General features: G+C 41.3%; 1 protein-coding gene and 1 long non-coding RNA gene across 2 annotated transcripts in view; one reads left to right on the forward strand and one right to left on the reverse strand.

The window, feature by feature from the left end:
* Positions 1–24467, reverse strand: part of LOC147153093 (myelin transcription factor 1-like) — a 94798-nt gene extending 70331 nt beyond the window's left edge. Inside the window, 2 exon segments of the mRNA XM_086024026.1 lie at positions 24372–24405; positions 24408–24467. Of these exon segments, the coding sequence (XP_085880152.1) occupies positions 24372–24405; positions 24408–24467 (94 nt within the window).
* LOC147153094 (uncharacterized) lies at positions 10295–12407 on the forward strand. Its single transcript, XR_015088558.1, has 3 exons — positions 10295–10396; positions 10663–10726; positions 11223–12407. It is a non-coding gene; the product is annotated as an uncharacterized LOC147153094 (long non-coding RNA).
* Positions 24468–26800: the final 2333 nt, after the last annotated feature.

Consider the following 26800-nt stretch of genomic DNA (forward strand, 5'->3'; position numbering starts at 1 on the left):
AAGGCTGCATCCAAGCTGGTGCACTCAAGAGCCACATTGCAGGACACAATCACACAGACCCTGTTTGATCATCACATTTGGTCGACTTGACAGACAAACTACCTGTCACGAGTTGATAGTAAGCGGACTGTTCTCGTTGTCTTAGATGTACCACCTCTCATCGGTTCATGCATCAAGGCTAGGTGAAACAGCTCGAGCCTGAGTTTTGGTGTGGAAACCCAAGTTTTATCCTCTAAAAAACAGAACTGGGCACTTGACCCTTTTTTGCCGGTTCGGCCGCAACCCTCCACCCTTGACCTGGGTACCCTTCTGGCCGCGACCCTCGGGCCATATTCATAAACATTGTCATTCCGTTCCGCCCCCCGACCCCAAAAAAATAAGTGTCCGTGATTGACGTGGCCGCGGGAGAAATGCTTTTTAAAGATCATTAGCTGGCTAATTTACAATTCGAACCCGCTGTGGACACGCTTCAAATGCGGCAGTAGTACTTACCCAACTGCGTGTGCTTACTTGCATTGCGAGCCGCGGGGTTGGATTTGTCGTATTGTATGTATAATTATTTGGGTCCAACAGACGACCAGAAGTTGCAGTCAACAAGTTACTTGCTTTCCAGACTTCCCTTCCTTCACACTTCCCGACCTTCAAAATAAAAGCATACCAGCAAACCACTACACAGCAGGTTTGCTACGGCGTATTTCCGGAAGTAGGGAAGACGAGACAGAAGAAGTGCATGAACTCCACCTTGATGTGCCGGCGTCATTCGTGAGTGCTGCGTGCAGCTTGACTATACTCGTGGACACAAGTTGTTTTGAAACACTTACGTTCCAAGTTGGGGGGCGTCGCTTCAAAAAGACAGCGACAACAATGGATATTGTGCCTGCTACAACCATAAAGGGACCGAGATGACTAGACGATGCATTTAATTTTATTGCGAAAACGCTCTGGAAGGTGGCGGCTAAGGGGGAACGTGGGTGAGTAGCTTCTTTTCACTCATACGCCGCTGCCAAACTAGTTTGCTTTGCAGCAACAACGAGCTGCATGGTGCATTCTCTCCTCCGTGTGGGAAGCTGGATGTCATCGCAACATGTGACATAATGGACCGATCAGAGCAGCAGCAATTCCTGATGTGTGCGTGGCATGTGTTGCAGACCTGTCACCTATCGCCAACAGCCCAATGCGTCGGTCATGTGAATCAATGCGGCAATTGTCGCTCTCACCGTTGCGGGAGTAGAAAGAGGCCTAAAAAGAAGCCTTTCACCGAGTAGGTTGAGATGAAATTTGGCCGCCTCGCGACCACGTCAAACGCATGAGGGCCGATTAGTGGGCCGGACTAAAATCCACTTGCGGCCATGCTTAGTCCAGCCCATTTTTTAAATTTGTCAGTTTGACACCGGTGGATTAGAGGCTAACATTTTTCCAGGATTCTCAATCTCAAGATTGGGATGGTATGTGTTAAAAAGTTCACGGGAGCAGACGGGACTGGAGGACTCCATGAGGAAGAGCATTCAGTTGTACAATGCTCAGGCATGCACCTGAAGGCTAAAATTTGTTTGTTTTTATCCAGTGTACAGTATATTAACGGCTGTTGCTTTGCACCCCAAAAGAGCAAAACCATCCATGGTTGGAGCATGCCTCTTACGTTGAGGACATACTTGACTTTCTACACCAACACTGAGGCTAGAACTGTGCTATCTAGTTTGGGTGCATGAACTGATGAAGTCTGCTTGGATGGGTGGCGAAACTTCATCTTTATCCCTGCCGTGCAAAACCATCACTTTTCTGTAAGCCCAAAAAACAATACCATGTCCGCCTCTAATTTTAAACGGCCATTCGTCGGCGTGTCTGATTAACCTCGTCGGTCGCGTGCGTCGTAATTCGAGGACTTCCCGCACTTATAAAAGTGAGTGTTGAAGACAAATAATTTTTGCTGCTCTGGAAGCATCTGAACATACTGTCGGTGTCCTGTGAAAAACACTTATGGCCATTTTTCATATTTTTACGACACACGCCTGAGTTGTGTGCGGGCAGCGTGGGATCGGTTCCCGCTCAGTGACGGTGTCTGTGCGTCCCTGCGACTGGCTGGCGACCAGTTTAGGGTGTACTCTGCCTTTCGCCCATTGTCAGCTGGGATAGGCTCCAGCACCTCCCCGCGACCCCGTTCAGGATAAGCGGTTTGGAAGATGACACATGACACATATTTTTAGTTGAATAGGGTTTCCGTGTTACAGACAGATTAACGTAAATGTTTTAAAAAAAAAATGAAATTGGACACATGTTTTTCACAGGACAGCGACAATATGCAGTTTGCCCCCATGTAATCTATTTTACAGATCAATAACAATATAAGGGTGATTAACTATGTGTACTTCTGCCTGTACCCATATCTGATGAAGCGTTTTGGCTTCTGTATTAGATGTAGACAAACAGCAGGTACAAGTGAGAGTGCATGGGCAGGCGGTGTGCAATGCATGCATGAGCAGGCAGAACCAATGTAGCAAATGAATTTGGAGGGCCATAATGAGAGATGGCGCTGGGCTCCGGCCTGATTTCACAGCCACATCATTAGGGTGAGGCGGTCCCGGCCCCTGAATGAGCACACGCACACACGCAACAAAGCACAGCAGCCCTTGCAAAGACGAACAAGGTCATTCGCAATGCCGCAGTCTAATGAGAGTTGACATGTTGAGAAGGAGATGTTCCAGACTTAAAACTTGAATTTGTGAGGAGCGTTTGCGTGTCTGAATCAATTGTGAATCATAAGCAAATCCTGACATGACAAATATTGTATGTGTTAGCACTGGTGCACATCACCCTCTGTGTGACCTTCATGTACTTCCTAGCATGCAGGTGTTGAGGCTGTGGGGGCTGTGTTGACGAGGGTGTTATGGAGTTATTAACAGCATGTCCGGCCGTCATAAATGAGTCTGACTGCTGCAGGCTCACAGTGTTGCAGTTTTTGTTGTCTATCATACATGTGCAGTAGAGATACGGTGGAAGGAGTAGTTGTCACGTTGTGCTCATTGACTTGAAGGGAGCATATGCACAGAGCCGGGCAAGTTCAGAAATAGTTTGAACGATTATCACCGACTGATAAAACACCACACAGATTTGGTGTGTGCGTGTGTGCGCAGAATTTCATTTTCCCATCAGTTACTGATACACTGTAAGAAAACCCATTAGGGAACCGACAAAAACATTAACCAATATGACTTTTGACAAATGCTCAATGAGGGAAACAATGCTGTACAAAGTACAAAACAATGTCAGCTCATTTGTGTTTACTCCTGCATCTGACCCTAAATCAAATGGAATTGACTCGGTTTTACTGATGATGAATAGAGTTGTGGATGGAACTCCCTGCTTGGACACAAATAAATAGCCCCTTAAGTTTCAGGGAAAATGGGTGGAAAATTGCAACTGGGAGAGAGGCATCAACAGAACCGTACTAATTAGATCTCTGACCTTTGAGCCCTTTGTATTTTGTGCCAGAGGGTTCTCACATTGACACCAAACATTAATCCTAAATCCTAATCTTGTCCTAAAAGTGATGAAGTGCTGAAAATGTCCACATACTGTACTGATTAGACTTTTGGCTGCAGCCAACTCTATCTATCTATCTATCTATCTATCTATCTATCACTCTATCTTTCACACTATCACTCTATCTATCTATCACACTATCTATCACTATCTATCTATCACTCTATCACTCTATCACTCCATCAATCTATCTATCTCTCTATCTATCTATCTATGGAGCTGTCTAAGTAATGTGGCTGCAGCCCAAGTGAATGGTGGTCTAAAGTACTTCTCTCTATCTGTCTGTCTATCCGCCTGTCTGTCGGTCTCTCATACACACACATACGTGTACACATTTGGACAAAGGCACACAGTCACATGGTGTGAGTCCAAATGGCAAACCTTAAAGACAGCAGTCTACAGCTGTGCTCTCTCCCACAACTCATCTGATGACTAGTAACACGGGATACATCTAACATTTGTGGTGACAGCCTGAAGCTTGGAAAAGAGGCAAGGATGCTCGGTAATCACCACAGTGACACCATTAAGGCGACGTTTAGAGACCTCCCTCAGACATCTAAAGATGAAATAGATGAGTAAAACCCCACATCGCCGTTTCTTCTCGGCAGATAACTGTCATTCGAAAGCTGCTTCCATCATAGTCACTGACAGTCTGCTGGTTACAGTAGCATCCCATTTTCCCTGGGCAACACAGTGACTAACACTGAAAGGATTGCACTTCTCAATTGCTCATACCTCACCTGAAATGTTGCTCTTCAACAACAAAGGAGCATCCCTGAAAAGATTTTGGTCAGTAGTTCTTCAAATGTCTGCCAAGGTTCTTGCTTTGTATCATATTCTCACTTCGGTTCAAATAATTTAATTGTAGAAATGATACAACAAGCAATGTCACCGAACCTCAATGAGATATCTGCCTTCTTGAGTGGAAATTTCCCTTCAGTGGCCGAAAATACAAAAAGCCAACGGTGATGCATTTGGGTGAGTTTTCTATCTTGTTAGTCACTGCTGTGACATCATATGACCTTCTTGAAATGAACGGAATGAATCAAAACATGTTCGGGAGTCATCCAGTTTTCCGTTTGTAAGTGGGTCCCAAACTACAATCATAACTTATTAAATCATAAAATTGCATTATGCATGTTTTTATATATGTGAGCACATCAGCTCTCTAATGGATTTGCCCTGAAAATCCAGTTAATCACAGCATTGAGAGTAAGAGAGAGTCTTATGCCACTCAGCCAACTAACAAACTCATTAACTTGCGTGCTTGTCTCCAAATCCAAACCATACATTCATTAAACACTAAATCAGAGCATAAAATGAGATTGAGGTCCTTGATGCTTCATACAAAAACAACAATGATGGGAAAAACAAGACATGATGGAAAAACAAATGTTTAATTTTGTCCATGACATGAAATACGATAGTTGATCATTAGTTTCAGATGGAGGATCAGACTGCAATCTAATCTAACCCTCCCTACCGAAGCCTATAGCGAGTTTAAGTAACTCCAGCAAGCAAGCAGGTGAAAATGGTGGAGCGAATTCATTTTACAGGTTTGTAGTCTTTGCTTTGGGGGAATAGCACAGGAATGCTGGGTTGCAAGCAATACAAACACCACTTTTAATCCAATCTAAAGTGTACGGGTTCCAGTTAGTTGTGGGTGATAAAGGTGTCTTCTTTAGCACTGTCAAGGGTCTTACAGTAAATCTGTCTTTTTTAAGCACTGCATATTGGAAAGGCCTGATATTATATTTTAAATCACGCATGGACCAGTAACATATAACACCCTTCCTACACTCCTTGCATAAGGTAAAAGGAAATCGGAAAAAAGAAGGGAAAAACCTGCCATCTGATCCTATCCTCACCCTGCCCTTACAACCAATTATCTCCTCCATCTCCCTCATTTTAACAGACAGTCCTTCTCTCATCAGCCCACTCCCCCTTTACTCCCATCAGTCTGGATCTCTGGTCAAGCTTTCAAGACACCTTGACATCCAAGCCGCATCAGCGGCGCCCAATCACTGAGCTGTGTATCGTTTGTAATCAGGCCACACAGAGAGAGATATTTTTCATTCATTTTAGTGACTATTGGAGTCTGCAGAGTGTTGGGCAGTAGAGACGTAGGCTACTGTACATACGGTATAAAAGAAAATACCATTAGTGTCGTATTAATAAAACATTGTCACAATATTTGCCAACAATAATGACAAAACAAAGACTTAGGATAGTTCATAGTAATATGAGAGGAACTCACCCAAAGGAAGAACCTCACTGAGTTGTATTCATTCTGGACTTTGTTACAGTGGTGTTGAAATGATTAGATACTATAGATATGCTCTACATCAGGGGTCCCCAACCATCGGGGGCCGCTTTTGGGACGACACCCCCCCGCCCCGCCCCATAGCAGCTCCGTCGCGTAACGCTAATATTAAATGCACAAGCTAGCAAATGAGAAAAACAAATAGACGTATTGGGCACTAATTGCAACACGACTCGAACACCACCCCACCACCCCGACGGAGAATAGTTACAGGACCAGGCCGCGAACGGTATACACTTGTATAAACCGGTCCGTGGCAGTAAAAAGGTTGGGGACCACTGCTCTACATTATTTGGAAATCTTTCTTCGCTCTAATGACAGAGGCCTCAAAGGGGCCAGTGTGACGGAGTGGTTTCGGTCCCCCACCGTCTCCGAAGACAATTTCAGCTACTGTAATATCAGTAATGGCTGCGGGTAACTGTAACTTTTCAATTAATTCAAATGAAATGTGGGTAATAGGAGCTATACACTTGTGAGAAGCTCGGACAGATAACTAGGCCTAGAGAATGAAATTACGGTAATAAGTAACAGCAGTGATGATAATCATCAGCATTAGTGTCAGAGTAATGAGTATCATCCTCATCACTGTCACATGATCTCCAGTTCCAATTTGATAGAAAAGCTGAAATGAGATTTTAACAATGAATTCTCAATGTGGTTGCATGTCAAATAGGGTTCGTTTGTGTTTTTAGTTTGCATGAGAGCCGAGGAGGCCGTCTCCTATCCTACTTTTTCCCTCAGCCCGGCACTTTGGTCGGGAGAAGCTTTGTCTTTATTGTAAATTCACACCGCCATCACTCTGACATTCTGCTTCACATTCAGGCAGCATAGCAACATGACAACATGCCCCTACAGCCTGGTGTGAGAATATAGATACGTTTTGAAAAGGTTGACACGAGAGAGAGGGAGAGAGAGATGAAGGAGGTAGGGGGAGACGAATGAAGACCTCCACAGATTTGCGTCTTCTCCTTTTCAAGCCCACTATAGAATCCCATTTAAAGGCTGAAGCACCTGTCTGAAAAATACTTTTGCTGTAAAATCCGATGTGGAGAAAGAGAAGAGCACACAAAACACTCATGGTCAAAAGGGTTATGTAAATGACGTTTCTACAACCAAGAGTTCAATTCATAATTCATAAGGATTAAAGATGAATTTCATATGAGGCTGTGCCCTCTCCGATTGGCCCTTTTCCCGCCATTGGAAAGGCTATAGCCAAGAGAGCTTCACCGATGATTATGAAGAGACCAGATCCTGTCCCTCCTGACCAAATCAATACATCTCCTGAGTTGAACAACATTCAGTTGCTTGGAGGAAAATCTCGTCTGTATGAAATATCACAATTCCCAATGCCACCCACTCCATCGGCTCACAAAGCACGTTAAGGGTCAGTTGCACCTTCTTACTTACTCTTTGATTTTTCCATGGATAGAACAGTTCAGTTCTTTTTTTTTGGTAATACTTCAAAATGCACATGCACATAGCAAGTAGTGTTAAGTAGTATAGTATTAGCCTAATTCGAGGGGATCTGAAGTAATATGAACCAATCTGCATAAAAATGATTTCAAACAGCTGACTAAAATAAGTAAATGTCACATTGTACAAGAGCATACTGGAAAATGTGGCAGACAATTAAAAATGAAGAGAACACAAAAAAATGGAAATATATTGGAATTTGTCTACTGTTATAATAATATAGTTTTGGATTTTTCATTGGACTTTTATTCAGTTAGTTTTAATTAGTCTTGTTAGCTTTTATCCATCCATCCATTATTGATACCGCTTATGCTCACAAGTGTCGCGGGGCGTGCTGGAGCCTATCCCAGCTGTCTTCGGGCAGTAGGCGGGGGACACCCTGAATTGGTTGCCAGCCAATCGCAGGGCACACAGAGACAAACAAACAACCGCACTCACAATCACACTTAGGGGCAATTTAGAGTGTCCAATCAACTTACCATGCATGTTTTTGGAATGTGGGAGGAAACCGGAGTACCCGGAGAAAACCCACGCAGGCACGGGGAGAACATGCAAACCCCACACATGGAGGCCGGAGCCGGGATCGAACCCACGACCTCTGAACTGTGAGGCGGAAGTGGAAAAGTGAATCAAATAAGAGTACAAGCTCAATTTCTGCATTTCAGCTGTACAAACACATTTGCAAAATATATACAAATAGGGATCTTTTTGACTTAAATATATCATAATCCTATACTAACAATGACGGTAACTGATCATTTGTGAAGAGACGACTTTGATTTCCCCGCGTCCTGTTGCCCGGAAGGAGCCAAAGGAGTCGAAACTGTAAATCCATTAAAGGCTTTCCCGCTTCAACTTTAAGATGCAAAAAAAAAAAAAAAAGAGAAAAGCTAAAAGGCCATAACAAGCAGCTCAGCCTTCCAGAAAGCAACAGCAGGTCACTCCAGACTTTATCACTGACTCCATGATGCAATTAAGCATGGTGGTAGTGCAGCTGTGGTTCTGCTGATTGTATTAGAAAATCAGTGATGTCTTTCTGGACAATACCCCGGAGATTAGGAGAGAGGGACACTTACGTAGCCTGAAAGTACAATAAAGACAATTGTCACAGCCGACAACTCTCAGTGCTTTCATTCTTGTTAAGTCCAACTCTGAAACGTGTTTTTTTTCCCCTTCACTGGCAAGTTTTCGGTGTATTTGTGTGTGTTTAGTTTTATAGCTCAGGGGTCGTTATCTCTCAAACACAGAGAGTAGTGAAGTTTGCTTCAAACAAGGCAAAAGCGCATGCGCTGTTGCACACGCCCAAAATTGGGAGAAGCACGCAAGGGATTGCTCTGAGGAAACCCCCTGGGGGTGAAGTGACTTTTGACATGTGCCATAAAATACCAGACCCCAAAAACACACACAGCTCAAGCATCACACTAAATCTCCTCAGTCACCCTAGGTGGGTAGAAAAAGGGATACCGTCGGAGGAGATAAGCTGTGTACGAACTGAAAGCAAACGCTGACAAGTAATGTGTGTGCTGTTTGGTCAAAATTTAGCAGTGGCACACAATCACATATATACAACCAAAGGACATTAGGTCTTCTCCTTCCAGACTTTGAGGCCGCAGTTGGTTACAGAGCGGAAAGGTAGAAGATCGAAACCTACTGCACGGTACAGAGGACATCTAGCAAAGAAAGTCATGTAGAATGACTGATCAAGAAAGGGTCAGGAGAGTTGATCAAGATGCAGAGAGCGATGAGAAGAGCTCCCTGAGTGCAGCAGGAATAACCCTGGTTAGTCACTGCAGACGTTGTAACGTTGTGGATACACAATGAAACGTGGCTATTGAGGCCGGGGAGAGATCACTTTTTGGCCTCAGTAGGTGAGAGGAAAGGTTTACTGCCATTCAGCAATTTGAATATTTGCCTTGAGTTGAGTTCTCTTGACAGGGTAGCTTCTACAAAGTAAGACAAATCTGATTGAATTGTATTTTTGTGCTTTTGACCTAAAACTGTTTTAGAGCAACTTGCATCATATCATTGTGTCCCTAAATGGGACCCAAAGCATGAGCTGAGATCCTATTACAGAAGTCAATCACTGTGATATCAGTAGGATGAGGCTCAGATTAGGATTTGGCCATATGGCATATTGGAACAACTGTGGTTAGCACTGTGGGCTGAAGTTGAACATGCATGCGCGCACACACACACACACTTTTGCAGACTTACAGGAACTCTGGCTTACTCATACCACATAAGGAGAATGGTATTACCCCATACCATCAGTCCAATATGTCCATGCAATGATGCCACGAGGAGGCATTTTAGCTGACAAACAGTTAAAGCCTCTTTCATTGGTCTGACAAAAAAAAATGCTATCATTTTTACACACGTTTACTGAAAGGATAGTATGCTCACTTCTTGTAACTTACTGCTATAAGGCACTTATTTATGGTTATTGTCAGCCTGATTACATGGAGCCTGAATTATCCATCCATCCATTATGTCTCACTTTTATCAAGGCACGAAAGAACTCTGTGAAAAGGATGCTACTTAAAATACAGTAAAAAAGTTGAACACACTACAGTACTTCCATTCATTTTCTAAACAGTTTGTCCTCATTAGGGTCAGGGGTGAGCTGGAGCCTCTTTGATTTTGCATTGTAAAATCCAATAGCTGCCCTGACATGCAAACGGGAGTCAACCTTAGTAGGTTATCAAAAATATGCCTTTATGACTCGTATTTATTAAGTAACAATCACTTGCATGCTTAAAAATGCAAAGTACTTAGTGTTTTGAGTGAAGATTACTTCATTTATAGTTAAGATCAATATAGCAACAAACAATTAAGGAGCAAAACCACTGTCATTCAAGCCTGACCTATTCCACACCCGGGTCAGTAGGTGGCGGTAATGGTCGTTGTAAAGGTGACCAATCGCAGTTACCTGTACAAAGAGGAAGGAAAACATTCTCCCGCTCTGCTAACAATGCTACCACAGGCCGGAGCACTGAGGACAGCCTGCGGACTTGGAATTTATGCTTGTGACAAACATCATTTGTTTTGCAGAAAAATAAGGTACGTTATCCAGCATTTTTTTGTGCTTTTTAATATGTTTTAATTACTGCTGAGACTGTTAGAAGCTTATGTTAGCCTAACCGCTAATACCGCCAGCAGGTGTTAGCATCCGCTATCTAGCCGCATGTTGTCCTGAACAAAAATATGATATGAGCGACCCAACCTTGGACTGGTTTTGTGAGGTCTGTCTATTTATTATTGGATGGCATACTTCCCTGGCGCTGATGAGTTTTTCTGTCGTTCTGTGTTTTATTGGACTGTTGCAGTTGGCAGTGTAACAGACTTAGGTCCCTGGGAGTCGAGGTGCCATAAAGTGGGCTCTGACTGTTGGTGAGTGGTGGTGATGTTCTGCTTATTCACCGAGTAAAACTTGGATGCCATGGCTGACGTTCATTTTGGCTCCTGAAGAGAGATTGTAGAGGCCAGACCTCCAGTGAAAACTTTGAAAGAGCAGTGGCCAGCTCTTTTTACAGAGACAAGTCCTGAAATTATAATAATTATAATTTTTTTTTTTTTTTTGCAATACTCCACCCCCCTGTTCTGAATTCAGACTTTAGTCGTACAATTCAAAGAAAAAAAGAAATTCTGACTTTTTTCATCAGAATTTCGACTTTTCCCAGAACAGATTATTATTACTTTGTTTTTTTTCAGTGGCTGTAATGATCTGCTCATCTTCAGTAGTTCTGTCATTCTGTGTTGTGATTAAACACTAAATGACAGTCTGCTAAATACTGCTTTAATAAAATCAAATAAACGGTTGTAAATATATTTTTCCACACTGGCCGAACCCTATTTACTTACCATTGCTTTTTGCTGTGTATTGCAGGTCTATGCAGAGTTCAACAGGGTAGTCACCAAGAACCTACAGATGGACTTTTTTTCGGCCCTCGACCGGCACATCCCACGCTTTGTTGAGATCTTCGAGGCTAATAAAGGAAGTGTGGGGAAGACCCTGACAGAGGGTCCACATCGGAGTTATGGTCTCCCTCGGAGGGCTATTATGACTGTGAACCCTTATAAATGTATGATCGCCTTATATGATCACATACACACAACAAATTGCTGGATAAGTAAATGTTTGTTCAATTATTTTTCAATATATTTCAAAGGGGAGGAGTGGTAACAAATAACACATTGCAGTGTTGTTAAAAGTGACAACAATTTGCAAGAAACATGAAGTTGACGCACATGATTTGCCTTCGCGGGCCACATAAAATATGGTTGCGGGCCGGATCTGGCACTTGGCCCTTGAGTTTGACACCTGTGATTTAGTAGATTAAAATAGTAATTCTGAGTAGTCTTTACTAAGTCAAAAGTATTCTGAAGTCAGTTATCAAGTACACTCTTCTTGATTGTTTTAGTTGCTTAAACTCCTTTGTAAATGTACTCTACAAAGTTCTAGTTAGTACAATTAAAATTAACTAGTTTTCCTTGTTTTTTTAAGTGCAACCGGTTTGCATGCTTTTTTTAAGTAATGATATCTAATTGGATTTTATAGTGTGGGTGAGAGGCTGGGTACCCTTTGACTGATTGTCAGTCAGTTGCGGGGCACATAAAGACAAAGAACCATTCACACTCACATTGAAATTTATGGCTGGAGGCCGAGATTCAGACCAGCACACAATTTGTTTGCTATATTAAAGCTGTAATCTACTGCATATGACCATGTTACAATAGAGAAGTTGACCATACATGTTTGTTTTTAACAAGTCACTCTTGGCCTGGCATCACATTTTTGTAATAGAAAATGGTTGTTTCTAGAAGTAAATGTACGGCTTTGGAACTAGCAACCTATAGTTTTTGAAGTAGTTTGCACAGCTGCTTCAAATTGAGCAGAGCTAGAGAGACACATTGATGATTGATGGAAGATGCTTTTATTTTTTGAAAGATATCTGACTAGAAGTGAATCCAGTCAAATTGAGCTGCGTGGAATTTAATTTAACTGAACTGAAAATGGCAGGAAGGCAAACTGATATGTGTTGTTGCTATATTATACTGCCTATAGACACAATTTTCTATTATTTGATCCACTTTTTCAGAACAGCATGTTTTCTGATGAGCTTGTTGAAATCAAGGTCAACACGGTGCTTGTTCTTTGTCTACTGGCTGCTAATAAGCATTTTTTTTTTCCTCACTCATAATCAGTTATTGCTTAGTGGGGGCTCCATATAAACTGTGGTCCGTCATCACACATAACATCACGTTTTAATTACATTCCATGGAGCTTTCCAACTTTTATATGGTCTGGATATTTCCTGTACAAACAATAATTAAATTCCTATTTCTCTTCTTGATTAATGTCCCCTATAGTAAACTTCAATATACACTTTCAAAATATGATTAAATGTTAGATGAAATGTGGCCATTTTGAGAATTGTTGCAGTAATGATCACTAATCCCCTACTCCCGTTAGATTATTTATTAGGAACTCAAGATTACGCCTTTGCACCATGCAGCCACCAATTATCGTGTGCGCTACATTGTATTAACATCAGAGAGAAAAAAACGGATTCCATCATAAAACATTAAGACGTTATGCTAAAAGACGCTAATCCAATGTCATGAAAGGCCTTGGAGGTTTCTAGGCAGATGTTCCCCAACAGGCTGAAAGGATTGTTTCAACACGGTCACAGTTTTGAAATCTTATCTCCATTGATAAATGATCTTTTTCAAATGTTGAGAATATGGTGGCATAAGCAAGTGCACACCCTATACGTTTGCTAGACCATGCAGTGGCAAGCACGCTAAAGCCCCTTTCCCATTGTACTGGTTCTACCGTTTTCCATGACACTTTTCGAGGTCTTGCGATAACAATGGAACCATTCCTGGGTTCAGTTAGTCTTTTAATAATTGAGGAGTGTGGTCTTTGGCCTGCTTCATGTGTAAAGTGCCCCGAGACAACTGTTTTACTTTGGTACAATTTAAATAAAATTGTATTGAACTGAATTAACTTCAATAAATTGACTCATTCGATAGCTCCTGCCGGAGGGAAGCTGCAAAAGGTATTGCCCGGGGTGGAGTGTGTCCAAGAAGATTTTTCCTGCCCTTATCGTAGTTCTTGCAGCATGCAAGACCTCAAGATTGATCACGATAGAGAATTGAGATCAATGGGAAATGTAGACACAGGCATACACATAGCTCCATTTATTTCAATAAAAGTAGTGAGTGGTTACTTCCTTTCAGTTTTCTCATTACCCTGCAGCCTACCCTAAAGAATCCACATCAAAATCCTCTTCCTGAGTTACAAAGCCTCCATAACCTGGCCCCACACTACCTGACTACGGTACTCAACTTTTAACTACTGAGAGCAGGCTACTCTTCTTTCCCTCAATTTGTAAAGTGTCTTTAGGTGTCTTGAAAATCGCTATATACAGTACTGTAAGTGTTAATAATTATCATCATTATTACTACTAGTAGTGTTTGGAGAGGAATTCAATGTATTACTCTTTCCCTTAAGATGAAAACCTTGGACTAGGCCAGAGTAGTCTTTGTGCCTCTGCGTCTTTTCAATACTTGTGATAATGGATTCAATCCAAGCTCTTCCCCTTTGTGCTATCTTTCTACTATCCCTCTGCCCTCCACCACATCCATTTGAAAAAGAAGGCCCTGCATATAAATTACGCAAGGCAGTTTACTGTAAGAGTCCACCGGGGAAATCGAAGAAGAGAATAGAGGGGGAGAGGGGCATGGGGGTTGAGTGTAAAACAGAGTTATGGGAAACAGCAGAGGATGCAAGACAAAGTGCATATACTGTAGAAAGAGGAAGAAGATATTGTGGGGGGGCTGTGAATCTAAGTGAGGGACACTGATGAAGCAAAGAAAAAAATGAGTATGGGAACGGACAATTGGATCAAGCCTAAACAATATGGACAAACGTGCTGTGCCAAGAGGCTGGATTCGACTATTTCCACCTCAGACTCACAAGCCAGACAGAGGAATTGAAAATACAGTGGAACCATCCGCCCGCTGTACTTGCAGAGCCAAGTTCCAGTGAACACCACAGACCCCCACAGTCCCGTGGTCCTGCATTGGCCACAAACTGTTTCCCTGCTGCGCGGACTCTTTCTTTTTGACCTGTACCATCAGACCGCGCGCATGGCGGCAGCAAGCGGTGATCAGGCTGGGTCTGGTTGGTGTCAGATTTGTATTGTGGCAACTCGGCCGGTGGTCCAAGACACTGATTGATTTTATGACACGATGTCTGGTAATCTGACATAGTGACCAACGTCAACGATGAAAAAAATTGTGTTGTCTGAGCTCGGCATAATTTCCACAGGAGTTAAAAAAAAAAACGCTAACATTGTGGCACACGAATGCGACCAGCTGCATACCATTATCCTGCCCCAACACAAACAAGGTAAGTTTGCATAAACTTTAAAACTTTTCAAAAAGTTTCAAATATGTATATATTTTGTACTATACTGGGCATTTTTAAGATACAAAAAAGTACAAAGCAGCTTTTTGTATTTTTTCTTGAATCAAACGTCCAGAGTGTAAACCAACTGTCGGCAACAACAGTTGTGTGGTGCTTTAACTTTGCAGATAGTAAATGAAAGGTTAATAGGTATTTTCTCGCTGTCTAAAAGAGTTTGGTTGCTCCCTGCTTTCCTGTCTCGGCTACTCTTCCTCACTACAAACCAGTGCAAAGGCACAAACAGGCCATTATGCCAGACAGGCAGACATGACTTCCCTTCTCTTTCTCTTCCTGCTGCTTCCTGTGCCTCTGAATGAAAGGAAGTGCAGAAGGGACTGAAGTGTAAAGAGTCCTCTGTCCCCGCCATCTCTCTCAGACAGAAGTGACACCACAGCCGACAACAACAACAACTACAACAGCAATGAAAAGCAGCACTGCAGAATTATTCATGAAGGTGGAAGATCACAACGGCAAAAGAGCTCAGTTTGTCTACTACCGTCACCCCCTGCGTGCTTTCAAAGCCATCCCGTTGTTGAGTTCGAACACAAAACTTCACCCACCTGTTTATATAAAGGACGACCCCAATTTACAGCTAAGAAAGTGTCTATTCTCACCCTTGGTTGAAAAGTTTGCAGTTCGTCACAAGCAGTGCTCTGTTAGCAGGCAAAACATCTCAATTTATGCAAAGTGCTTTTTGAAACATTGCATGATACAATTCACAGCTCTATTAGCACTAGCTTTTTTTTCTTCTAAGCGTTCAATGGTATCTCTTGGAAAACACATGCGACTGTGATTAAAGCGGAAGTCAACCCATGTTTAATATGTTCTATGCAGCCCCATTAGTTGTAACACAGCATTCTGATTAATATTGTGTTTGTGGAATATGAGTTAAGAAACAAAATCCACCCGTTTTTAGCCATCCCCGGGGGCGGCCATTTTTCACTTTTGTTGACTGAAAATGACATCACAACCACTCAGGGCTCTGCATAGAACATATTCTTGAAAAAAATATGTTTCGGTTGACTTCCACTTTAAGGGATATAGAAATAAATTTGACTTAACTTGACTTGCTTTCTGCCTGTATTTGCAACTACTGTTAAAGAAAATCACAGGTTTGACTGCTTTGAGCCACTACTGATTAAATACAAATACACCAGTAAAACTGTTTTTTCAAGAAAAGAAGACACGTTAGATTATTGATGCAATATGGACAGTGACAACTTTTATCTGACAGCTCTAATTGCAATATATTAATATAACTTCTTAATTTACTACTAATTATATGATGCTCTCTGTTGCACTGTAGTTATTTTCTGAAATATACTGTCTCATACTGTATACTGTATACATAATTCCTTCCCTTGGCCGCTGAGAAGTGTGAAAAACGTAGTTTGAGACCTGCTCCATATGTAAAAAGCCTTGAGCAAACTCATGTTGTGAATTTGCACTGTATAAATAAAACTGACTATAGTTTGGTGTGCATGCACCCTTTCAAAAGCTGCTTAACCAAAAGCTGCTAAACTGTGAGTAGCTAAATTGCTTTTCATTGTTCTACAACAATGACAATAAAAACCTATTCTATCCTAATGCACGGTGTGCCAAGATGAAATGCTGACTCATGAAATGGCATGTTTTGTCCATAAAAATGTTGAAACAGCTGAGAATTTTCAGCCCATCTTGAAAGAGATCTCTCAATGACCAGTATGGACGGTGGAACAATATACAGTATGAGGCCATATGGATTGTATTCATATAGCCTGTCCCTTGCACTAAGTTTGGAAAGTATACTTATACCGAACCATGTCAGACCAGTAAACAATCACCTACGTATAATTGTTTGGAATGGAGGTCTTCATCTATATCATCTACTAAATAAACAGCTTTTAGAGGGTTTTTTTGTACTCATTATAATCCCTCATTTTGATGACTTGCAGCTCAAACCAAATGTTTACTTAGACATAAATAGTAAGTCGTTTGCTGTCAATAATGGACACAGCAGTATTTATGACTATAATAATTTGACATCCACTATAGAAGTCAGTTTGACTTTTTAGAGATGAATATGAGGCAAGAATCACAGTTTCCGTTTTTATTTCGAGTTATTTATACCTGGATCTGATACACTGCAATTGCGAAGCAGAGAGAAGATGGAAAATCAATCAGAGCAATTGCACAAACATTGGCTTTTACCTGTACAAATCATTTGGAAAACCCTAAAAAAGAAATAAACTACTGTGCACTATGTGACAGATGTTGAATGGGTAGATGAAGGAAGAAAAACGGTAGACAAAAGACATATTTTGAGAGCTGTATGGATGTCTAAATGACAGTTTTTGACAGCAACAACCTCCATAGGACAGAAGAGAAGTTAACACAAGTTACTGTTTGCAGAAGACTTCATGAATAAAATTGAAATGTCTATGCCAGAAGATGCCAGAAGAAGTATCAAAAATACACACAGAAAAAAATGGAATAAAATCTGGCACAAAGCTAACCGGAATGAATGAGACATAGATTACAAAGTCATGGAAAGGCTTAAGTTTGGAGAAAAGGAGTTTTCATGACATATCAACATATTTGCTCATCTGCCAGATTCTGTATGGCTTTTCCTGGGACAGACTTCATTGATAATGTAACACATAAAATCAGCAAAATGAACTCAGAAGTCTACAGAAAACTGCTGTCTGCCAAGTCACCGAAATTTGCAAGCAAACAAATTGAGACTTCCCACCATAAAGCAAATTAATGATACAAAGCACACTGCAGAAACAACACAAGAGTTCATTAGGGCAAGACGTGGAAGAGTTTTTTTACTGGCCGAGTCGGGCTCCGAACATAAACACTGTCGAGTAGTGGTCTCAAACCCACGGGCCGGGGGCCATTTGCGCCCCACAGGATGATATTTTGCGGGCCCCCTACTTGACATTAAAGTTTAATGTTAGTGTGGTCCCCAACAGTTTTGTTCTGTTGTTGCCCTGGCACTTTGTTTTGTTTTATTTTTTTTAAATCACCTCGGGATTACCATAACTCAGGGTCAAGAAATCAGATGTCATTACTCAATTAGGCATGCTGAGGAGTATTCAAAGTACTAGGGAGTTGAGAAAGAAGACCGGGTCACCAATCTTGTTCACATTCTGAAGTAGAAGAACCATTAATGTTCTGAACTATTATTCATAAAAAGTGAGAAGACTGGATTACTTTTTTTTTAATATCTGAATCTCCCTTTTTTAAGGAATACTTGAAGAGACCCAGAGATATCCAGACTCTATTTCCAGTGGCCTCCACATAAATTGAGTTTGAGGCCCCTGCTGTGGAGTATGCATTGACCTGCTCAAAACAAAACTAAAGGGAGTAAACCTCTAAATAAATAACAACTGAAAGGAGCTGTAGTGGAAGCCTTGAAAAGCATGATAAAAAGAAACATTACAAAATTTTGGGATGTCACTGAGCACAGGCATACTGCGGTTATTGCAAACAAAGATTTGCACTTAAATATTAGGTCTTACTGACTGTAACCTATTTTTAAATCTGTTCCAATCTTCACCACAATATTTCGTGTTTTGTTACAAGTAATGCTAGAAATACGAACCTACAAATAAAATCGCATTCTTGATCTCTTGTCTCACATTCATCTTTTAATGTCAAATAACTTCAGTTAGTAGCATTTTCACTTTGCCAGATTATTCTCATCCCAGATTGCAGCGGTCCTGCACTGGATATCCATAACATCACTTCCGTCCCTTCCTAATCTCACCATCTCAGCGGCAGTAAGATCCATCAAAACCGGCAAAGAAAAGTTTAACCTGGCGGTGGTGATGAACCCAATCCTATTAAGGGGTGGAAAGTCCACAGTTCAGAGGTTGCAAAGCTCAGAATCAAGCTGCCGCCATGATGCACCCTGATGAGGACACCCCACCCGTGGAACTCCCTGGAGACCCTGCAGGGCAAGATCTTATAAATGTGGGTCACACTGAGCTTTGTGTGCGCATGTGTGAGTGTGTGCAAGTGTGCATGAGCGTCTACATGTGCTCAAGACAGTCAACTCTCAGACGGCATTCAGATAATGACGAAAAAGGACTTATTTCTCAAAGCCAGCCGAGCATGGAAAGGAACCCCCCCCAGACCCACAGCCACCCCCACCCCCCCACACACACAAATGTCAACAAAACAGGAACCCGAACGCACACATGTAACACTAGTCTAGCCTACATACAAAAGAAATAAAAATAATACGTATTAAATAGCGCAAAAGGATTTCATTTCAAAATTCAGCACGGATTGCTTAACACTTCAAGTGTCCCACTGAGCTGCTTGCAATGCACTTCCACTTCCACAATGTGTAGCGGTTTCTAATATCCTGCTTTACAGATCCCTGTGACTTGACCATGAATACTTCATGGATTTCCTGAAAACACAAAGCCCTGTGGAACTAGCAGGCAAAGTGTGTGGGTTCCTCTGCAGGTCACTGTGCTAAAGCGTCTCTGCTCTATATTTACACACAACCAACCTTGGATGTGGGTGTGTGTGTGTGTGTGTGTGTGTGTGCTTGCAGTCAAAGTCCATTTGTATGGAAAATCACAGTCTGTATGTCGTCTGTGTATACGCATGTAGACATGAAAATATGTATGCGTCTAAATGCACATGGGGGTGGATGCATCTGGTATTCCAGTATGTATGTATGTATGCATGCAGTTGTAGCTACGATTATGGTTGTTTTATGAGCCTGGTGATTCAGGTGTGTGGTTGTGGGGGTAAAATAACAATCTTTTCATACTGTGTCACATGTTCACCTGCATGGACCGATGCTCAGCCTGCATGAAGAATATATTCAGTGTACCAGAAGGATCATGATGTCTCACACTGGGCAGGGATGGGGGGAAGGGTGTGTGTGCTTGTAGATGTGAGGGAGACAAAGATGACCAAACTGCGGCTGACAATATGTGCAGCACATTTCCAATTTCCTTGTATTGGGGGGGTGGGGGTAGTGGGGGGTGTGGTGCAATGATGTAGACAATGGCGAAGGTTATTTAATAACAAACACAAAACGCTTCATTCTGAAACTGAAATTGTGCCAATATACTCACAGTATAGGCACATAGTGACTGTCTCCCTTTTGTAGAACTTGACATATGGTGCTCACATTTTCTGCCTCAATTTCAGATCCAACTCCTCACGCCGGCAAATTGCCACACCTCCCCTCATCCTCACGCTCATCAGCCCCCCTTCTGTTTCCTCGTCTCTCCGTCTCTTCCAATTCTCTCCTCTTTCTGAAAGTCATCTGCTCGCTAAGCAGTAAGCAACATCGCGGGCCGCGCGCAGAAATGAGAGTATACAAATGATTTGTGGCACCAGCGTCCCACCGGCGCCGGCCTGTGCGGCTGTGAGGAGGTGGTTGTTGGGGGACGCTAATGTCACTTTCACCTTGTGTTTCTCTCGCAGGCCCATGATGATCATTTTTTCCCGATTTCATCGCAAATGTGTTTCAGGCAAGGGCCACCAAGGGAAGAGCGAGCTCAAGAGAGCATGAGGGGAAAATGATGTTTGCGAGCCATGCAGTCCACTCTGCTGTAGTATGGGAGTGGAAGCAGGGGGTGGGGGTAAACAAGGGAGCTAGGGGAGGAGGGTATACATAAGGGGAGATGGAGCAAAAAGGAGAGAGGTGGGGGCGCATCTGCACAGTGACCTTTCTCTGATTCAATCTTGCTGATGAATCCTAATGAAGGATTTAATAAAATCACAGTTTACAATCTATCTCAGCATCAAAGCGTGCAATCCAATTCAAAACACATACCCATCTACATTTCCAATATTGCCGCAAACAAATCAAACCCTTAGCCGTAAAATAAGTGAGCAACGAATCAATGCGTAAGTGGAAAGCGGGGCGAGAAAAATTAGCTATGCTGGAGAGTGAGTGGCTGGCACATTCGTTCCAGCTGTGGTCTAATGTCACAACTTGTCATATTCATTTGGCCTTCTAATGAGGCTAAAGTCAACAAGGTGCAGCACACACGAGTGGAACGGCTGCTGCGGCTAATAACTATAAATGAGCAGAGAGGAGTAGACGACGACCGAGAGCAGGTAATGGGAAATCGTTTGAAACTTAATCGTGTGCTGGCTGGAAATCAGTTCGGCAAACATGCTGTTTAGATATGGCAAAAAGATTTTTGATGACATTTTTACCTTTTTATTGACACCACCAACCTCAATGACCATTTTTTTTAAGGGTAAAGGTCCTTAGCTGCCTGAACAGTAAAGCGTGCACATTAATGCAACCATTTGAATGTATAGTACAGTACAATATAATACTATAGTGTATTAGGAAAAATCCTGAGTGACTGAATTCTTCAAAACAGTGACATCTGCTGATTACCCGTAAGACTGCAGCCACATTATTCAGACAGCTTGATAGACAGACTAGATAGATAGCAATGTCAGGGATGGGCAACTTAAATGCTGGAGAAGGCCACAATTTTCCATCAGTAGCACTAGGACGGCCACACAGGACCACCCACTTCCAAACCAGCCAAATAGGACAAAAATGTCATGTCCTGCATGTCATTCCAAATATAATGCTTATATATGAACAAAATAAGTGCAGAAATGCAAATTATGTGCTCTGAATATATTACATTTTTAATAATACATTTTTCAATGCAAGTATAAAAGATCCACTATCCCGACCCAAAAAGAAAGGGTTTGAAGCAAACAACAAAATAACCACATACTGTTAAATTTTCCAGTGTAAAGGGCTCTTTGGCATAAAAATCGCCATTCAAAGATGGCAAACAAGTGCTAAAGAAGAAGCCAACATAAAGAGCAAAAAGTCATTTTGTTCATTTTTTTCCACAAATATAATCTCACTCAAAATGTTAATATTATTGGGATACAGAACGATATTTGTCCTGCATTCCAAATCCACAAAAGAAGTATTAGGCCTCCTCACATTGCAGTCTAAGACCCAGTGTAAGCGCACCTATAAGACATGTCTGCCATCTAGTGGTGATTAGTGATATTACAACTTCGAACTACAGTTGACCCGTGCATATTCGCAGATTCGCATATTCACACTTTTTTTTTTCTTCTTTTGTTCAATATTTTTTTCTGAGTTGGGATTTTTTTCTGTAACTTTATCCAGGATTTCCTCCCCTTTTCCCGCCAATGTTATATATTAAATGTTATATAATATATACTGTTTAACATAATATAGTGAATATTGAATGTTTATCAGTGGTTTTTGAAGAAATTGAGGGGTTTGTAGAGCAAGAGCAAAGGATTTAAATCATATTGGCCTGCTCAGGAAACAGTCAGTCGTGGTTGTAATCGAATTTGACAGAATAAAAATACAATGACACTAACCACGTTAACCATACGTTATTGAAATATTCTTAATCACTCACTGATGCCAGTAAACTGTATGGGGTGACAAAATTACAGGAACTTTTTGTATTGCTGGAAATAATGCCGAGAAGTATTTTAACCATGTTCCGTGAAGAGAATTTTCCATCAATGCTAAACAAGGATGTTCATTTCCCAGTATACTTTCAACAAGACAGAGTTCCATTTCACTGTGGTATTTAAGTGGTTAGATGAGCAGTTTTAGCTGCTTGAATTGGTTGGCATGGTCCTCTGGAGTGGCCTCCCTGATCCCATCCCACTTTTTTTTTTTTTTTTTTTATCTTTGGGGGCATTTGAAGGCCAAGGTGTAGCAGGAAAAGATACAAAACATAAATCATCTCACGGAACCCATCACAAACGCCGTTACAAGCATAACCCCAGCTGTGCTAATATGTGTTTTTCAGCAGTGGAGGACACGCTTTGAAATGCGTTTTCAGAACAATGGTAGTCAAGTAGAGCATATTATATAAATAAAATGTTGGGGTTTTTTTTCTCCTATGTATGGAAAATAATGGGACACCCTGTATATGCATGCATATGTAGACAGTATATTGCACATCAGAAGTGTGTTTTGTGTGGATGCATCTCAAAGCAATAATTACACACAGCATGAAACTGTATACCACTGCTGTTATGCACCAAATATACCTCTTTACCTCTGTGACATTACCATTATTATTATCCTTATGCACATTCTACTTTGCATGCTCAGTTTAACTTTGTGAGGGATTGTGTGCAATGGTAATGGGATGTGTGAGTGTGTGCCCAGTAGACTGAGTTATGAGTGTGAATGGAGTGAGTGGTATTTGACCATGTGCATTGTGTTTTATGAGATGAGCAGGCTTTAATGACTCTGTCACCAGTAAATGGGCTCTGATTTGTAGCGCAGCTGTCGCCCTGCACCGTGATCAACTCAGCCTTCTGGAGAAACAAGCACAGATTTTCATACTAAACCGTGAACCGTGCAAGTCGATTGGGATCCTGGCAAAAATCATTTCATTATCGTGCGCTATTGATATAGAAAATAATTGCAATTTGAAGTCTAATCAGAGAGAAATCACAGCTGTTCAGATGCAGGTGCCAGTCAGACCTGACATTATACATCCAATCAATGCACCTATTCCTCTGAGATACCACTTTTCCATTATGTTTCATTGGCTTGTGTGGCTTGGGTCCCATTCATGTGGATACCATGCAGATGGAGTTGGGTTATTCATTACTAATTGTACAAAGCAAAGAGTTCAAAAGATAGAGTTTTTCCATGGGACTAATTGAAAATGGACATTTTTATTCATTTGAAGGCTCGTCTATGACAGGGAACTAAAATGTTGTTGGGGTGGGTATAGGAAACATGTTTATTCAATTAAATATTCATGTTTTTGTTTTTCAATTAAATACAGTGATGACACACTATAATAAAGTAAAAAGGAACTTGTTTTAACTACCGGTAATTATTTTATAGAAAGTGTCCCAAAATGTCCCACCCAAACTGCACATGGAAATTTTCCAAAATCTTTGCAGTATTGGTGACTGCGACTTACACAAGCACCCAAGTAGTACAAAGAAATACAAATTCCCTTTTACACTGGACTGGTGTGCCACCGTATGAAAGTACAGAGACACGGCTTCATCGGAATTACTCGGATATGACCTTCAGATACGAGTGTTTGACTGCCTCGCTTTGATCATAAGTTGTGTTGAACACCAACTTTTTGTTACCATAACATTGAAGACTAACGATGCCTGTAGAAATCTGATATTGGTCTATTTAATTTATTTCTATCCATTACACAGTAATGTCCTGTGTGTACAATATGTATGTATGGGGATCTGTGTTGTTCTGCTATCTGAAAAGGGAGTCGTTGATTCATTCATTCGTTCATTACTCAATGTATGTTCTCACACTTGTCCTGTTCTGGTTCAGAGATGGGCTGGAGCCTAGCCCGGCCTAACGTATGTTTTCGGAATGTGGGAGCAAACCAGAGTAGAGAGAAAAGGATCGGCACAATATGCAAACTCAGTGACCGGAATCTCGAGTCTTATTTCAGTGTGGCGGACATTCTGACCACATCCCCCACTCTGTTGCCTGAACAGAGTTTTGTAAACTAAAACTAAACTTTCAAAACTAAAGTCAGTTTCCATCGTCCAGTAGTATCGGCTTCTTACCTTTCTCAGAGAATACAGAATCCTCCATGGCCTGTGGTCACAGTGAAAGAGTGTGAGAACATTAATTGGTGACCCGCTGACTTCAAACATCACCATGTGCCTGAAGAAGAATCAAAAATGAATTTCTCTTGAAAGATTTAATGTTGGATTACAGTTTTCTATTCACTCACAACAATGTTAAAACACATCTTAAAATTGTAAAACACATTTTAAATATAATGATATTGTGTAACCTTTATTTGCATAACACGAAGACAGAAACTTACCTTGGCATTTAAAAAGCTTCAGATTAATGCTCAAAGTAAAGCTTGACTTCTGCTCTTAAAGTTCTCCACAACTTTTCTTCAGCGTGTTTTGAAAAAACTACAAAACCATCAGATGAAATGGGCCACGGATCAAAGAGTTTTACTTCTTTTCTAAAAAAAAAAAAAAAAAAAAAAAAATGCTGTCAGAGTGGTTTTGCCACTTAAGCGTGCATTCAAGATAAGACGTCATAATGCTGTCCATTCAGAGGAAAGAGAGCAAAACAAAATATAGCTAGGGGCCTAAAACTACGCTGAGCACGTGCCATGGAAAAATACATCATACACTTCCAAACATATTTAACACAGTCTCTTCTGCATACTCTAAAAATCTAAAGTATTAAATAAGATGAGATTTAAAATGAATGCTCATTATTGCATCTACTGTAGAGAGAAACAAAATTCTTCTATGACAGAGAAGTAGACCAGCAGTAAAAAGTTCAAAGTCAATGAAGAGTGTTATTTTGTAAAAAGTTGTGCCTCAAGCTCTTGGTCACACAGAGTTCATCATTGTTCTCTCGTATGACTGTATCGATGCCTCCCCTCTCAGCCATCTCCTATTTTCTGTAAACTGGCCACTTCACAGCAGCAAAAAGTCACAAGATCTCCTAAAGGCAAAGTTCAAATTCTTTCTTTATCAGTTGAAAACCACAATGGTATGGCGCATCCAGAAAGTGAATGGCTTTATTCTCTAATCTGTGAGAATGTTGCACTAAAACAACGGGCATCTGTGCCCAGCCCGGCGAAACTACCACAAATCAATCATTTAAAAAAAGAGTTACCAACAATTTGTCCCAAGCTCACCTGTATTTTGCCAGTTGATGTTTGTTGGCTACTGGAGTATGTGGAGACAGGTGGGGATTTGCTGTGATTTTCCTAAACAAACACACAGGAGAGCGCACCTGCAATTCAAATGCTGTACAGATTGACACGCGAAAACAACGTGAACAGTCACAACCGGAAAAAAAAGGCCATTTGCCTGCATTTGAATAAGACACCTGAAATTTCCTGTGTCTTAAATTGAATCGTGTAAGTAGGGTGACCATATGTCCCGATATGCGCGGGACTGTCCCGCATTTGAATGATTTTTGGTGCGTCCGGCAAAGTGACTCGCTGTCCCGCATGTCTGATCGGCAGGCACCAATTTTCAAACGTGCGGCTAAAATCTTGTTTTTTATTAAACGCCTGTGTGCTGAGAGCAGACAACACACAGTGGAGGCTATTATAGGGGCGGGTCTCGGGCTGTGTGTGTGTCTGTGTTGGGGTATTGGTGTTCGGGCGGGCGTGACTGTCTGCGTGCAAGACTGTGAGAGGCACGGGTATGCTGTCAATCAAACACATGGAGGTAATAGTTTTTAAAGATACGCCTACCACAAACCGAGCATTTTAGCGACGCTAAAACTTTACGCTAAATTACTTTTCCAGTCATTTCTGATGATTTAATGAAAATGGAGGACTCTAAGAAAAGTAGTAAGACTTCAAAGAAAATGAAATGCAGTTACAACAAGGTCTGGGAACTCATTGTCCGTGGGTGAAGCCAGATAAAGTCAAAGACCTGAGTTATGATGGACATAACCTAAAGTGTTTCATCAGTGCTATCCTTGCTTCTGGAAGTGCATAGTGCTGCAATGGTAGACACGTTTGTTTACAACTGAATTGATTGTAGTTACAGTATTGTTATCTCCTGACTATTTTTGATATATTTCTTGTTTTATTTTCATTTTATACTGTGGATGTTTGATTTGAAAATAATATGAATTGCAGTGGTTGTAGTAGCCTGGCTTTCTTTGGATTGTCTTTGTTAATGTAGTAAATTGTTACTGCACTTCATGCTCTACATGTTGACTTGAGATTTGACAAGGTTCTATTGTGTGAGTGTAACTATTGTTAAAGTGCATCTACCTCAAGACATGATGAGACTGACAAATGTTAGCCTTTATTGTGAGCTCCTATTGCAAGGGCGGAGCTATGGGCCTGGGTGTGCACAGGCCCACCCAGATTGACAGACTGCCCACCCTGTGAGATTCATGAAAAGAAAATACTTATACTAATAGGTTTTTGTAATTATGAAATTATTTTTGAATGTGTGTTTCGTTGTGTTTTTTTTTTTATTGTATTGTCTATTAA

Source organism: Filicampus tigris, chromosome 1 (assembly GCF_054856515.1).
Source record: "Filicampus tigris isolate MCC_2025a chromosome 1, RoL_Ftig_1.0, whole genome shotgun sequence".
Lineage (NCBI taxonomy): Eukaryota > Metazoa > Chordata > Actinopteri > Syngnathiformes > Syngnathidae > Filicampus > Filicampus tigris.